This window comes from Olea europaea, chromosome 12, assembly GCF_002742605.1.
Source record: "Olea europaea var. sylvestris chromosome 12, O_europaea_v1, whole genome shotgun sequence".
Classification (NCBI taxonomy): domain Eukaryota; kingdom Viridiplantae; phylum Streptophyta; class Magnoliopsida; order Lamiales; family Oleaceae; genus Olea; species Olea europaea.
In genome coordinates this window covers 27,692,989-27,705,949 of record NC_036248.1, presented here as the reverse complement: position 1 = coordinate 27,705,949, position 12,961 = coordinate 27,692,989, and the positions used below count along the sequence as shown (strand labels likewise).

Below are 12,961 nucleotides of genomic sequence, written 5' to 3'. Positions count from 1 at the left end.
TTTTTTTTCAAGCACACATTTCATGAAATCTAGAACTTTTATCAACTTCTCAACCAAATATTTCATCAATTTTTATCAAAATCTACTACAAATTTAAATAGGATTAAGTAAGCTCACTCGACAAAGAATGAGTCTTATACTTCGAGCAAGGCACAATTAGTGTTACATGAACGTCTAGGAAATTAATAAACATTAATTTGAACTTAAATCTACTTTCTATTCAAATATTACACATAGAAGACTAGTAAAATTACAATACTATTTTGGGCAGGATCAAATCTCCAAGCTTACGTTTGTTGAAGCTTTCCAATTTTTCTCCCATCGTATTCGTATCAAGCACTTCATCAGTTCCAAGAACGTCCACTGCCGAAACCTCTCCCACGATCTCGGAAACTTCCGTGACCTATTAATGGTGCAGGAAGAAACTATTAGATTCAGACTCGAGTTACTTCTAAGCACCTTCTTGTCAAGGGATACATTCAAAATAAATAACTTATATTCAACACCGACCAATTAATGTTAGCGTATTTATTTTTTCCAAACAAGTTCTCACAAACAAAATGATAAAAGAATGTATGTACATGTGTAAGGCTCACCTGAGGATGGAGGTGCACCACGTCCCATGGCTGCAAGCTCCGGACTAACCTTCTGTCCAGCCTCCTCGAGGATGCTAATGAGTTCCTTTGCAAATCGGGCATTTGCAACCGTGAAAAAGGTGTATGCCGTTCCTTTGGCACCAGCCCTTCCTGTTCGACCGATACGATGAACATAATCCTCGAGAGATCCAGGGAAATCATAGTTGATGACATATTTCACATCCTTCACATCTGCCAGGTTCAAAAACAAACTGTATCGAATAAAATACTTCATCCTAAAGTAGTAGTCCAGTTCCAAGACCTAAAGTTTGTCGGTCGAGTCTTTTTAACCAAATGTATTATTAAGCCATGTTTTTACAATTTATCTAATCTAAGAATACCTAGATCTGTATTTATTTAACAGACACCGCTAACAAATATTAAAACAAAGAAGCCATTAAAGATCATTCTAACTTTTACTTTGCAAGCCCTAGACATACCTAGACCCCGAGCTGCAACATCAGTAGCTGTCATTATGGGACTCTTGCCAGCTTTAAATTCTGAGAGGACCCAATCCCTTTCTGCTTGACTTTTGTCTCCATGAATAGATAGTGCAGGCCAACCATCCATACGAAGCTGCCTAGTTACTTGATCACAGCCCTTTTTGGTGTCCATGAATATCAAAATCCGGCTACCATCCATAATGTCCTCCAACAACTTCACTAATCTGTATTTATGGACAAATTTCAAATATGAATCCAACATACAGGATACAAATGCTAGACTTCATAAGGTACAGAAGTGAAACCAGAAAATAAGTTTAGAAACTTGGCCTACTTATTATATTTTTGGTTCTCGGAAACAATTTCAACATGCTGGCGAATTGCGTGATTGGCCTTTAAATCTGCAGAACCAATAATCACCTGTCCCAAACAAAATAATATAGAAAATAAAAATTATCCATCACATATTACTCAGTAACTTAGAAGTTGCATGGCTTTATGAACCAACTCAATCAAATCTTTATGATATCATACTCATCTTGATTTATAAAAGAGCCTTAGACATTGCTTGGAGCTTCGCTACATTATACTTCCAGCTTCTTCAAGCCAAGCTTGAACGAGCTGACTGATTTGGGATTATTTTCATGCTTCTATTAAAGAATAAGGCAAAAGCATTCAACTCAACATGTTTTTCATTCATGTTACTCAAACATTTGTTAGGAAAGGGCGATCTAGTTTTTAGTACTACTGTTGGACTTTGCTATTAGAAATACGCTGAAAAAAACTACCCAAAAAATTTTTGATGGAGAAATTCTAATTGCAAGAGAGAAGTCGGAGTTTGGTAATACATAACTGCAAAATAACTGACACAATGTCCAATAATATTTTTCCCTTGTGCTACCACACAATCAAATGTTGTGACGCCATTCCTGCACTGCCAACGACTCGGTAACAACTCCATCTAATTAGCTAAACCCCATTCTAGTTTTTAGCTTCTGGAAGCTTATTATAACCTGATGTAGCATAATGTAATTAGAAACAGTGAGGAGGTGAGAAATAGAAACCAGAAAAAAGGAGGAAGGAGAGAAGAGAAGGAGAAAGAAGAGGGTGGTGGAAAAGCTGTAGCTTTCAATTCATTCCATCAATCTCTGCCCATGCAACAGGCTGCATACATATATATAATATACAAACAAAGAGATTGGGCTTGCGCCAGCCCAAAACACTATACAAGCCCAAATCAAAATAAAAAATGTCTGGGCCAATACAAAAACATAATATAAGTCCAAATAAAATACTAAACTAAATAGCCCAAAATAGATGTCCTCATAAACTCTCCCGGGGTGGGAGAAAACTCGACTCTGTCGAGAGAATAACTCACAAAACGCTGCAATCAGTCGCCCAACCATAAGTTGAGTCGTTGGACAAACCTCTTTCGACGTCCATATACACGTGTGATAGGTGGTCTAGGTAATAGAAGATCATGATGATTCCCATAAAGCTCCAACAAGTCAGGATCAAGTTGTTGGAATATCTCTCTAGGGATCCATGTGCAATCAGAGTCAGATTGTCCAACCCAACGAACAAGAAAGCACTGAATTTCTCTATCATTGGTCAACATAATCTTTTCATCTAAAATAGCATCAATCTTATCTTTGGGTATTGTGACAGGGGGTGTTGAAATAGGGGTAGCAATAGGTTCGGGTTGAAAGTCAATAGACAGGGGTAGAAAAGGGTCATCAGAGGGCTTAAAATGGTCTTTATAAGCAACTAAATCCTCAACATTGAAAGTAGAGTGGTGGCCAAAATGTGATCAAAGATCAATGACATACGCATTTGAACCAACACGCATTAAGATTTTAAAAGGACCAGAACTACGGGCTTGCAATTTGGAAGCAGATCCAAATGGACGACGTTCCGGTCTAATTCAGATCATCACATAATCCCCAATTTTAAACTCAACATATCGTTTATGCAAATCAGCTCGAAATTTATATGATGCATTACTTGCCTCTAGTTATTTATTGATCTCAATATGCAAGTCATGAAGATGTTGTACAAATGCCTCAACTGACACAGACACATTAGCATGTGGGGACATAGAGATAAGGTCTAAAGGCTTCCTAGGTGTATAACCATGAACAACTTCAAAAGGACTTATGCCTAAAAATTGATTCATAGAACTGTTATATGCAATTTGGGCTATCGGGAGGATTAAATCCTAGTTCCTCAGATTTTCCTGATTTATACATCTTAATAGGTTACCAAGACTGCGATTAACAACTTCAGTTTGACCATCGATCTGAGGATGATACGCAGTGAAAAATTTCAACTTAGTGCCAACCATGTGCCATAAGGTTCTCCAAAAGTGGCTACTGAACCAAACATCCCTATCCAACACAATGGTCTCAGGAAGGCCATACAATTTAACAATCTCATTAAAGTACAGCCTAGCAACCTTAGACGCATCTGAAATCTTGCTGTAAGGGATAAAGTGGGCCATTTTCGAGAAACGATACACTATAACAAAAATAGAATCATGTTTCTTTGGAGTACGTGGGAGTCCTAGTACAAAATCCATACTGACGTCTTGTCAAGGACAACTAGGAATGGGAAGACGTGTGTAAAGACCAGTGTTTTGTCTCTTCTGTTTGGCCAACTGATAGGTGTTACAAGCACTAACAATCTTAGCTACATCTGTCTTCAAACGAGGCCAATAAAATTTACGTTCAACCTCTTCGATTGTCTTATCACATCCAAAATGCCCAACCAAGCCTCCCGCATGACTTTCCCAAATTATAAAGTCTCGTACTGAAATCCGAGGGATGCACAATTTATTGGACCTAAAAAGATAACCATCCTCTAGACGAAAATCATCAGTAGCATCCAATTGTCCACTTTGCAACGCAAGGAAAAGGTCCTTGAAATCGGAACATGACTCATAATCTTCTTTGAGTCGTTTAAAACCTATGACCTTGACACTCATATTGGTTAAAAGTGAAATGCGACGGCTTAAAAGCATTCGCCGCTTGATTTTCACTGCCCTTTTTATGCTTCAAAACAAAAGAGGAAGCCTGCAAATACTCGATCTAACGACCATGCCTAGCATTCAACCTCTTTTGGGAATTAAGGTAGCAAAGTGCCTCATGGTCTGAATAAAGAACAAATTTCTGGGGCAACAAGTAATAACGCCAATTGCATAAAGCTTGTACGACTGCATACAACTCCTTGTCATAAGTCGAGTACCGTTGTTTGGCATCATTTAATTTCTCACTGAAATAAGCAATAGAATAGCGCTCTTGGCTCAAAACTCCACCTATTCCTACTCCAAAGGCATCACATTCTATCTCAAAAACTTTGGAAAAATCGGAAAGTCGCATGATTGGAGCTTCTGTCATTTGCCTCTTAACCAACTTAAATGCTTTGGCCGCTTCGTGCGACCAATAAAATTCCCCTCTTTTCATGCACTTCATAATAAGAGCCATGATCGTGCTAAACCCTTTAATGAAACAACGATAAAAGGTAGCTCAACCATGAAAACTCCGAATGTCATGTATAGTCTTGGGCTTAGGCCAACCAACAATGGCTTGAATCTTTGTAGGGTCAGCAGACACTCCTGTCGTGGAGACAATAAAACCTAGAAATACAACTTTATCTGTGAAGAAAGAACATTTCTTCACATTAACATACAAGCTTGTAGCGCGAAGGGTAGAACAAACCTCCGTGAGATGATCTCTATGTTGTTCCCCTAGTTTTACTGTACACGAGAATGTCATCAAAGTAGACAACGAGGAATTTACCCATGAACGATCGCAAAGCTTGTGTTATTACTCTCATAAAAGTACTCGGGACATTGGTTAGCCCAAAAGGCATGACCAACCACTCATAAAGATCATCCTTTATTTTAAAGACAGTCTTCCATTCGTCACCTGGGCGAATCCTAATTTGGTGGTACCCACTCTTTAAATCAATCTTAGAAAATATCGTGGCACCGACCATCATGTCCAATATATCATCAAGTCTAGGGATTGGAAAACGGTACTTCACTGTGATCTTATTGATGACACGACTATCAACACACATTCTCCAATAACCATCTTTCTTAGGAGTCAAAAGGGCGGCAACCGCACAAGGACTTAGACTCTCACGAATTAATCATTTGTGAAGGAGCTCCTCTACTTGCCTCTGAAGCTCAGCATGCTCAGTAGGATTCATTCTATAATGAGGTAAATTTGGAAGAGACGATCCAGGGACAAGATCTATAGCATGTTGAATTCCCGTAAAGGGGGCAATAGATCAGGGAGGTCCTCAGGAAAGACATCTTGAAACTCTCGAAGAACTGATTGGACCCCATCAGGGGTCAATATTCGAGATACCGATGAAACTTCCATGACGACCACGGCAAACACAACAGAATCCTCTTTGAGTGTACACTCAAATTTTGTAGGGCTAATCATATGTAACCCTTTTCGTTCCACAATTTTCTTGGTCTGTTGTGAGTCAACAAGTTTTGGCAGTAAAGGGTTAAGGTGAATTTTCTTCCCATTGAATACAAAGGAACATGAATTTGATCGACCATAGATAGTGACATCTAAATCGAACAACCAGGGTCGACCAAGAATGACGTATCCGACGTCCATGGGAATGACGCCGCACCATATATGATCTTTGTATTCAAGAAACTGGATAGGAGCCAAACAATGCTTGTTTACGGCAATAGAAGAAGTGTCAACCAAAGAGACGCTATAAGGTTGAAGATGTGGGACTGGCTGTAATCCAAGACGGGACACCGTAGCCACAGAAACTGCATTAATGTAGCTACCACTATCCACAATAATTTTACAACTCTTGTTATTGATTTTGATAAGTGTGAAAAATGGTGTGACAACGCCAATCATCAGCATCTTGAGGGTGAATGAGGGTACAACGTACAACACTTAGCCGCGAGGAGTCGGGGACAGAGGTCACAAAATCTAGATCTATACGAAAGGTTCGAATGCAACCTAACAAGGTATCATCAATATCATCCAAATCGTCAAACTCTTCAAATTTAGGTTCATCAGTCACTGATCGATTTCCCTGTGTAAGGGTATTCCATTGGTCCAACAAGTTACCCCTGTAAGGTTAGGACAAATACTTCTCTTCAAGGCGACGCTTCATTTCCTCCCAACTTCCAACTGGAGGTGCACGCCGCCTCTCAAGAAGATCCTCCACACTTTCCCAGAAGAGTTTGGCGGTGCCAGTTAATTTCAGACTGGCAAACTGGACACGTCAATTCTTTGGGACTCCATACCATGCCAAGAAATGATCCATGTCTCTAATCCACTGAGTAAAAACTCTAGGATCTAAACAACCATCGAAAGTAGGAGCGTCTAACTTAATGTTTCTAAAGTAACGCTGGTCATGGCGTGGAGGAGAATGATTATCGCGACGGCCATGACCTCGTTCTCGATCACGGCCCTGATCTCCATTCTTTTGATCACGTCGACGATGTTGTCGACCACCTGGTCGACGATAATAATGAACATTATGAGATACTTCAGAGTTATCAGCGTCAGTCAAACGAGGGGTTTGTTCAAAATTGTCCAACCTAGCAACTAGGTCTCTACTCTCTTCACGAGTAATAGTCATCTCGGTTTGGACAGCCGCTATTTGAGTCTGTAAATGTTGCTAGCTAGTGACAAGCTGAGCTAATTGTCTAGTGAGTGCATCAAACTGTGAGGGGTCCATGGTGAATATACTAGAACTAGGTGTGACTAGACGACCACTACGTAACTGTATGCAATGTAATACTAGTTAAATGACTTGCGATGGAGAGATCAATGAACAAGTGCAAGTAACGAAAAATAGCAACTTGAGCATTTAAACTAAAGGTTTGGGATTAAGTAAGTCCAAATATGGCAAGTTAATACTGCTAATAAATGTAAAATAACAAAGCGAGGGTCAAATTACCGGTCAAAATCTAATCACGTAAAATAAGTGGGATAAAAGTGGGGTTTAATAAGGGTTCAATCATGTAATTTCAGGCAAAGTAATGTAATAGCAGAACAGAAAATTAATTGATGCGATTTTAAATTAACAGTGACCAAATATAGATAAAAACAGTAACTTCCCTTTTTGTTCGCTAAAGTAACTGGATCGATCAACAGAAAAAAAATAGGTATCTGCAAAATAATGTTAGAAAATACAATTTATTTTTTTTTCGTTTCTTTTCTTTTCCTTTTTTTAACTAAAAAATCAAATAAGCAAACTAGTTACAAATCAAACCCCAAACACTAATAAAGGCCCAAACTCACAATTGAGGCCTCCTCGGCAACATTCACAACTGAGGCCCAAAATACAAAGGCATTGCCCAATTTGAAAGGCCCAAATTGAAAATAAATGCCCAAATTAACATTTGCGCCAGGCTGCGTCCCCAGCTCTCCGTTCTTCGACTTTCGTTGTGTAGGGATGTGAGGATTGGAGTCGGCATATAGCGATTTTGGAGTTAATTTGTAGATGACTGGTGGATGCGGAAGTGTCTGAGGCTTGGGTCGACGGTATTATTACTATGGTGCTATTGAAGGGTGCAGGTTACTGTGAAGTTTTCAACGAGGTTGATGATTTCGGGTCTTGATTCTAGGTATAGGGCTTGTGAAGTGGACGATGTGGTGACTTGGGTAGGTGAAGGTCAACAGTTGCAACGAATGGGTTGGTTTAATTTCTGGTTCAACTTCTTGGAAATGGAAGATGGATTATTGGGGTCAAATCTTTCGGGTGGGTTATATGAATTTTGCAACATACGTGGGCGGCTGGGTGGCAGAGACTGGATTATGGTTTACTGGGTAACTTGTATGAGTTCGGGTAAGAGTTGTTTATTGATGTCGGGGTGGTAAAGTCGTGGGTAGCTCAGTGATACAGTGTGCCACTAACGAAGAAGGCAGAGAGTTGTTGACTGGGTTTTGTAGCAGCAGGGTTGGAAGTTGCCTTGGTGTATATATATATATATATATAATGGATGAAGATGCTAGACGTTGCAGGGGCTGTGCTTATATGCATGTATGGTTACTGGATATGAAGTTTGAAAATGGTGATGCTAGGATATGCAGGTTATGGGATGCAGAAAAACAACCGACTCCAGGTTGAGCTCTGATACCAAGTTGATGTAGCATAACGTAATTAGAAACAGTGAGGAGGTGAGAAATAGAAACTAGAAAAAAGGAGGAAGAAGGAGAGAAGAGAAGGAGAAAGAAGAGGACGGTGGAAAAGCTGTAGCTTTCAATTCATTCCATTAATCTCTACCCATGCAACAGGCTGCATACATATATATAATATACAAACAAAGAGATTGGGCTTGGACCAACCCAAAACACTATACAAGCCCAAATCAAAATAAAAAAAAGCTTGGGCCAATACAAAAACATAATATAAGCCCAAATAAAATACTAAACTAAATAGTCCAAAATAGATGTCCTCATCATAAACCAAAAAAGTCAAATATCTGTTTTACGTCTCAAAACAGCTTATAGCCTTAAAGAAAAGGCTAGCTTCAGCTATTTGAGGCAATTCAAAATCGAACATGCTAGCTTAGCAAGCAGAGCTGAAAAAGTTAGCTAGCTTATAATTTGTTGTAGATAGATTAAAAAAAAAAAAAAACTATAACTGTACTGCACTCTAGTATTCAAGCAGGAGTTATACATCATATATGTTACAGGTAAAGGTCATGGCTTCGTCGACGCCACAAGAAAGTCCACTTACTTTATATGGATTAAAAAGGAACTGTCGGGCAAGTTGTTCAACCTCCTTGGGCCATGTAGCACTCCAATATAACGTTTGACGATCTGGTCGAATCTGCAGAAATGGAGCAATAAATCAATTGTACACATTAGCATCAACAAAATGACGGAACAGAAAAATAAAAAGGAAAGTGAATTTTCACATTATGCTGCATCAATGTTCGAACGGACACTTCCTAAATTAATTCTGCATGAAATTCAGACAAAGCACAAACCAAGCACACGTGATGTTTCCCAAAAACCTATTGGAGCCAAATGGATAACATAATAGTATTCTCTGTGAATGCCCATAACCAGCTGAAACGGAAATTATTATTGTTTCTTTCTGGTAAATAAATGTTTGAAGTAAGAAACTGAAATCAAAGGATTATGTCAGACCAAGAGAACCATTATACAAGCGAGAGGTGCATGCCAAAATCCAATGGTTGTTAACCCATTATTTACCTCAACAATGATGTATAATCAGATATCCTCTTATCTGAATCTCATTTTAGTACCGTACATCTTAGTATTGATGAACTTATATTTATAATGCTCGAGCATCAGTCTAGAAACAGACCTGATTAATAATTTTTCGAATCTGAGGTTCAAAGCCCATATCTAGCATCCGATCCGCCTCATCCAACACAAGATATGTAACCCTTCGCAGGTTTGTATGATGAGACTCCAACATATCAATTAGCCTCCCAGGTGTCGCAATGACAACTTCGACACCTAGTTAGGAACAAAGATAATAGTAAGTGAAATGATAACTGGAATTACATTAAACAAGTAAAAATAAAGAAATAGCAGAAGGAGATACCCGATCCATGAACACCACGATAAAGTAGTAAAGTCACGTTGAGCTAATCACCACCTACCTTTCTGGAGATCACGAACTTGGGGTCCTTTTGGGACCCCGCCGTATATGCACGTATTCTTAATCCTTGACGATGCACCAAATTTAGTAGCTTCTTGCTGAATCTGAACAGCAAGTTCACGAGTGGGGGCTAAAACTAAAACTATGGGACCATCTCCCGGAGCTAACCAAAAAAAACATACGATTTCACATATACTATGTTATCCAAGGGCTGACAAATGGTTGAAAAATAAAATATTGATGCCTAAATATAAATATAGATATATGCATTCAAATCCACAGACAAGCATCAGAAAAAATATCATAATAATGACATGACTAGACCCATAATACCTAAAAATGGTTGAGCATTAACATGGACAATTGCAGGTAAGAGATAGGCAAGTGTCTTTCCTGACCCCGTTTCTGCAATACCGATAAGATCACGGCCTTTCATAGCCATGGGCCAACCTTGAGCTTGAATAGGTGTAGGTTCAGTAAAACCAGCTTTTACAACTTCTTGCATAACATAATCTGAATTGACAATATTGAAGAGCTTAAAAAACAAATTAAGCTAAAAAAACCAAAACAAAAAACAAAGAAGAGTTTCTCGCAAAATGAATAAACTAACTGTGTCTAAAAGAGACTAACTCCATGTAGAGCAACAGGGGAGGAAATGTTATAAAAAAGATAATGATCACCCAGCGTAGAACACTAAAAGTCCATTTTGTATATGTTTTCCTCCCGAAAGATCTTTGATGGAGAAACGTATTTGAGCTTGATCTGATGTAAAGTTTTATAAAAGAAACTTATTCAGACCATATGATGTATAGCAGTTTCACTCTATAAATGCCTTAAAAGTAATGTGACATGAGAACATTCTATCTTAAAAACATTCATGGAAGGTTCCCTCCATCTCATGTGCATTCACTGCAGCTTCACAATTGACATTGAGCCCCAAAAAAACCAGGCATAGGCATACTAAGCATAAACCAGCCAGCTGATTATATCTTTTAAACAGATTGGCGAGACATAAATAAAGCCAAGCATGCTCGAATAGAAAAATAGCACTTATCCAGTCTGTCATTTATATGTAATAAACATAACTTTAGTGGGGGCAAAAATAAAAAAAAAATTGCTCAGGAAGGATAACCCTAATATACATCCATTTTTTATTCAATAAGGTACAAATACACCAGTAAGGGTTCACCGGTAGACTTCTTAGGTAAATTCCATTTTCTTATAAGAAACATCCTTCTTACATTTCCAGTCAATATTCCAATTGCCTAATTGGAGCTTAAACAACTTTTCTTATATTTTGCCTTTAATTTCTGCATTCATGACCTTGCTATAGTTCATATATTTTCATTACGGAAAAAGTCAGGCAGTCCGGGAAATCCAAAAAATGTGGAGAACAGACATACATGGGCATCTTATCTTTACCTTAAATAATCCCAACTAATTCAGAAACTAGCTATTATAAGTTAACAAAACAGCCAATCTGTCTGAAAAAAGATACAGCTCAATTTTATCAATAGAAGTGCATGTAATCCAAGAAAATCCCACTTGCATAAAATAACAATTATCCACGTATTTGAAATTTATGCATGGAAAGGAAACTCCACCAGGATGTACCTGGAAACCCAACATCCTGAAAAGCCTTCACTGGCTTGGGCACATCCTTTCCTTCGACAGTAATCTCTCGACGCAGCCTATACTCCTCCACCTCACTCTCGGACATTGTTGCAACTGACGGCGACTCCACATAAAAGTTCTTCTCAAATGATGGAGTCAACCCATCCATATCCAATTTCCGCTGTGGCGCCTCCGAAGGGCCCTCGTGATCTCTTTTAATCGAGGATGATGAAGACGAACGATAACTCGAGCCCCCACCAAAACCCGAATCACTAAAATAACACGAACCATAAAATCAAAATTAAAAAACCCATTTCCACAAAGAAAAATCAGACCCAATTGATATTTAGTAGATATCACAATTGCATGTATGTAAATTGAGGGTTACTGTTTATTACGTTCGGCGGTCGCGGTAGGAACCGGGGTCTGCGGAGCGACTGTCGTAGCGGCTCATGACTTGTGGGTTCTGCGTGCACTTCTGATTGAGATTATGGAAATTCCCGCAGAGGTTTTGAAGAATGGTAGAGCAGTGCCACGGGCAAGAGGAAAATCCGAAAATGGGGGAAAATTGAGGTTTGGGCGTTGGGGTTGAAAGAGTGATGTCATTCCTGAAGGGCGATTGTAGGCGTCAACTTGTAGATCAACATTTTAAAATCCATAATGCGTGACAACATTTGAATCGAGCATTAGCATTACATTACGCGACTTCGCGAAGTATACTTGTAATTTTGCATTTTTCAATTTTTAATATTTTAAATTAATAAATAAATAAACTACTGCATTCTTTAAATTCAAACAAAAGCTTATATTCTTAAAATAAAACAAAAAAATACAAATACTATACAATACTTGAAATTTATACATATTTTTCAAAATTTTAATAACAACGTAATGATCACAATCATAAATATTACAATTATTTAGTAATCAATTCCTACAATTAGATTAAATATGAACATAGACTTAAAAATTTTGAATATTGTCTAACTTTTAATCGAATTTCAATTCAAACTCCTCTTCATCCAAATCATCTTCATCAGGTTCTCTTATTTTAACTCAAAAATTTCTATTATCTCTTTCAGATCATATGGTATCATTCTTAACCTTGTCCTCATTATCACAACCGTCAATGATATCAAATTCCTAAAACTGTCTTGAGAACCAATAGTAAATTCGATTTTTTCGAATTTCTCTGTTGCTTTCAAAGTGGTTGGCCATCGAGGATAATCATGTTATAAATATTACATGTATTTCTATGTATATTATAGTATAAATTTTCTAGAGAATTAACATTCGATCCAGATTTTACGTTCATATTGTGTTTGATAATTTATCATTTTTTTCTGTCTTAAAGTGAATTTTTATTTGTTACTTTGTTAATTGATATATATATATTTTTTAATATTATATTACAAAAATGACAAGGTAGTTTTATATTTTATTGTTATAATTTTTCAACATAAAGAATCGGATCAAATAGTTGGGAATGGAACTATGGTTTAATTTCCATGAGTTTCATGTGTTCGGTTCGATTCCATTAACTTTAAAACCAGATCAAAGCACTCTTATCAAAATGATTAGAACAGACAAAGACTATGTAAATAAAATTAGAACAATGCTATTTATACATCATAATTT

At 37.8% G+C, this 12,961-nt stretch overlaps 1 protein-coding gene across 1 annotated transcript; it reads right to left on the bottom strand.

The window, feature by feature from the left end:
* Positions 1–46: 46 nt before the first annotated feature.
* Positions 47–11,968, bottom strand: LOC111406264 (DEAD-box ATP-dependent RNA helicase 20-like). Its single transcript, XM_023035589.1, has 10 exons — positions 11,722–11,968; positions 11,324–11,595; positions 10,043–10,222; positions 9,711–9,872; positions 9,410–9,564; positions 8,813–8,905; positions 1,413–1,498; positions 1,076–1,302; positions 597–827; positions 47–403 (listed from the first exon to the last, which is right to left on the bottom strand). The coding sequence occupies exons 1-10, from the start codon at positions 11,775–11,777 to the stop codon at positions 345–347; spliced, it is 1,521 nt and encodes a 506-aa protein (XP_022891357.1). The 5' UTR covers positions 11,778–11,968; the 3' UTR covers positions 47–344.
* Positions 11,969–12,961: the final 993 nt, after the last annotated feature.

What these genes read in the sequence shown, in the direction of transcription:
- LOC111406264 (XM_023035589.1), bottom strand. Translation starts at nt 11,777, where the DNA reads ATGAGCCGCTACGACAGTCGCTCCGCAGACCCCGGTTCCTACCGCGAC. An exon ending in TCAGGATGTTGGGTTTCCAG is followed by an intron (nt 10,223 to 11,323) that starts GTACATCCTGGT and finishes TTGTCAATTCAG; the next exon opens with ATTATGTTATGCAAGAAGTT. An exon ending in TCCTTTTTAATCCATATAAA is followed by an intron (nt 1,499 to 8,812) that starts GTAAGTGGACTT and finishes TGTTTGGGACAG; the next exon opens with GTGATTATTGGTTCTGCAGA.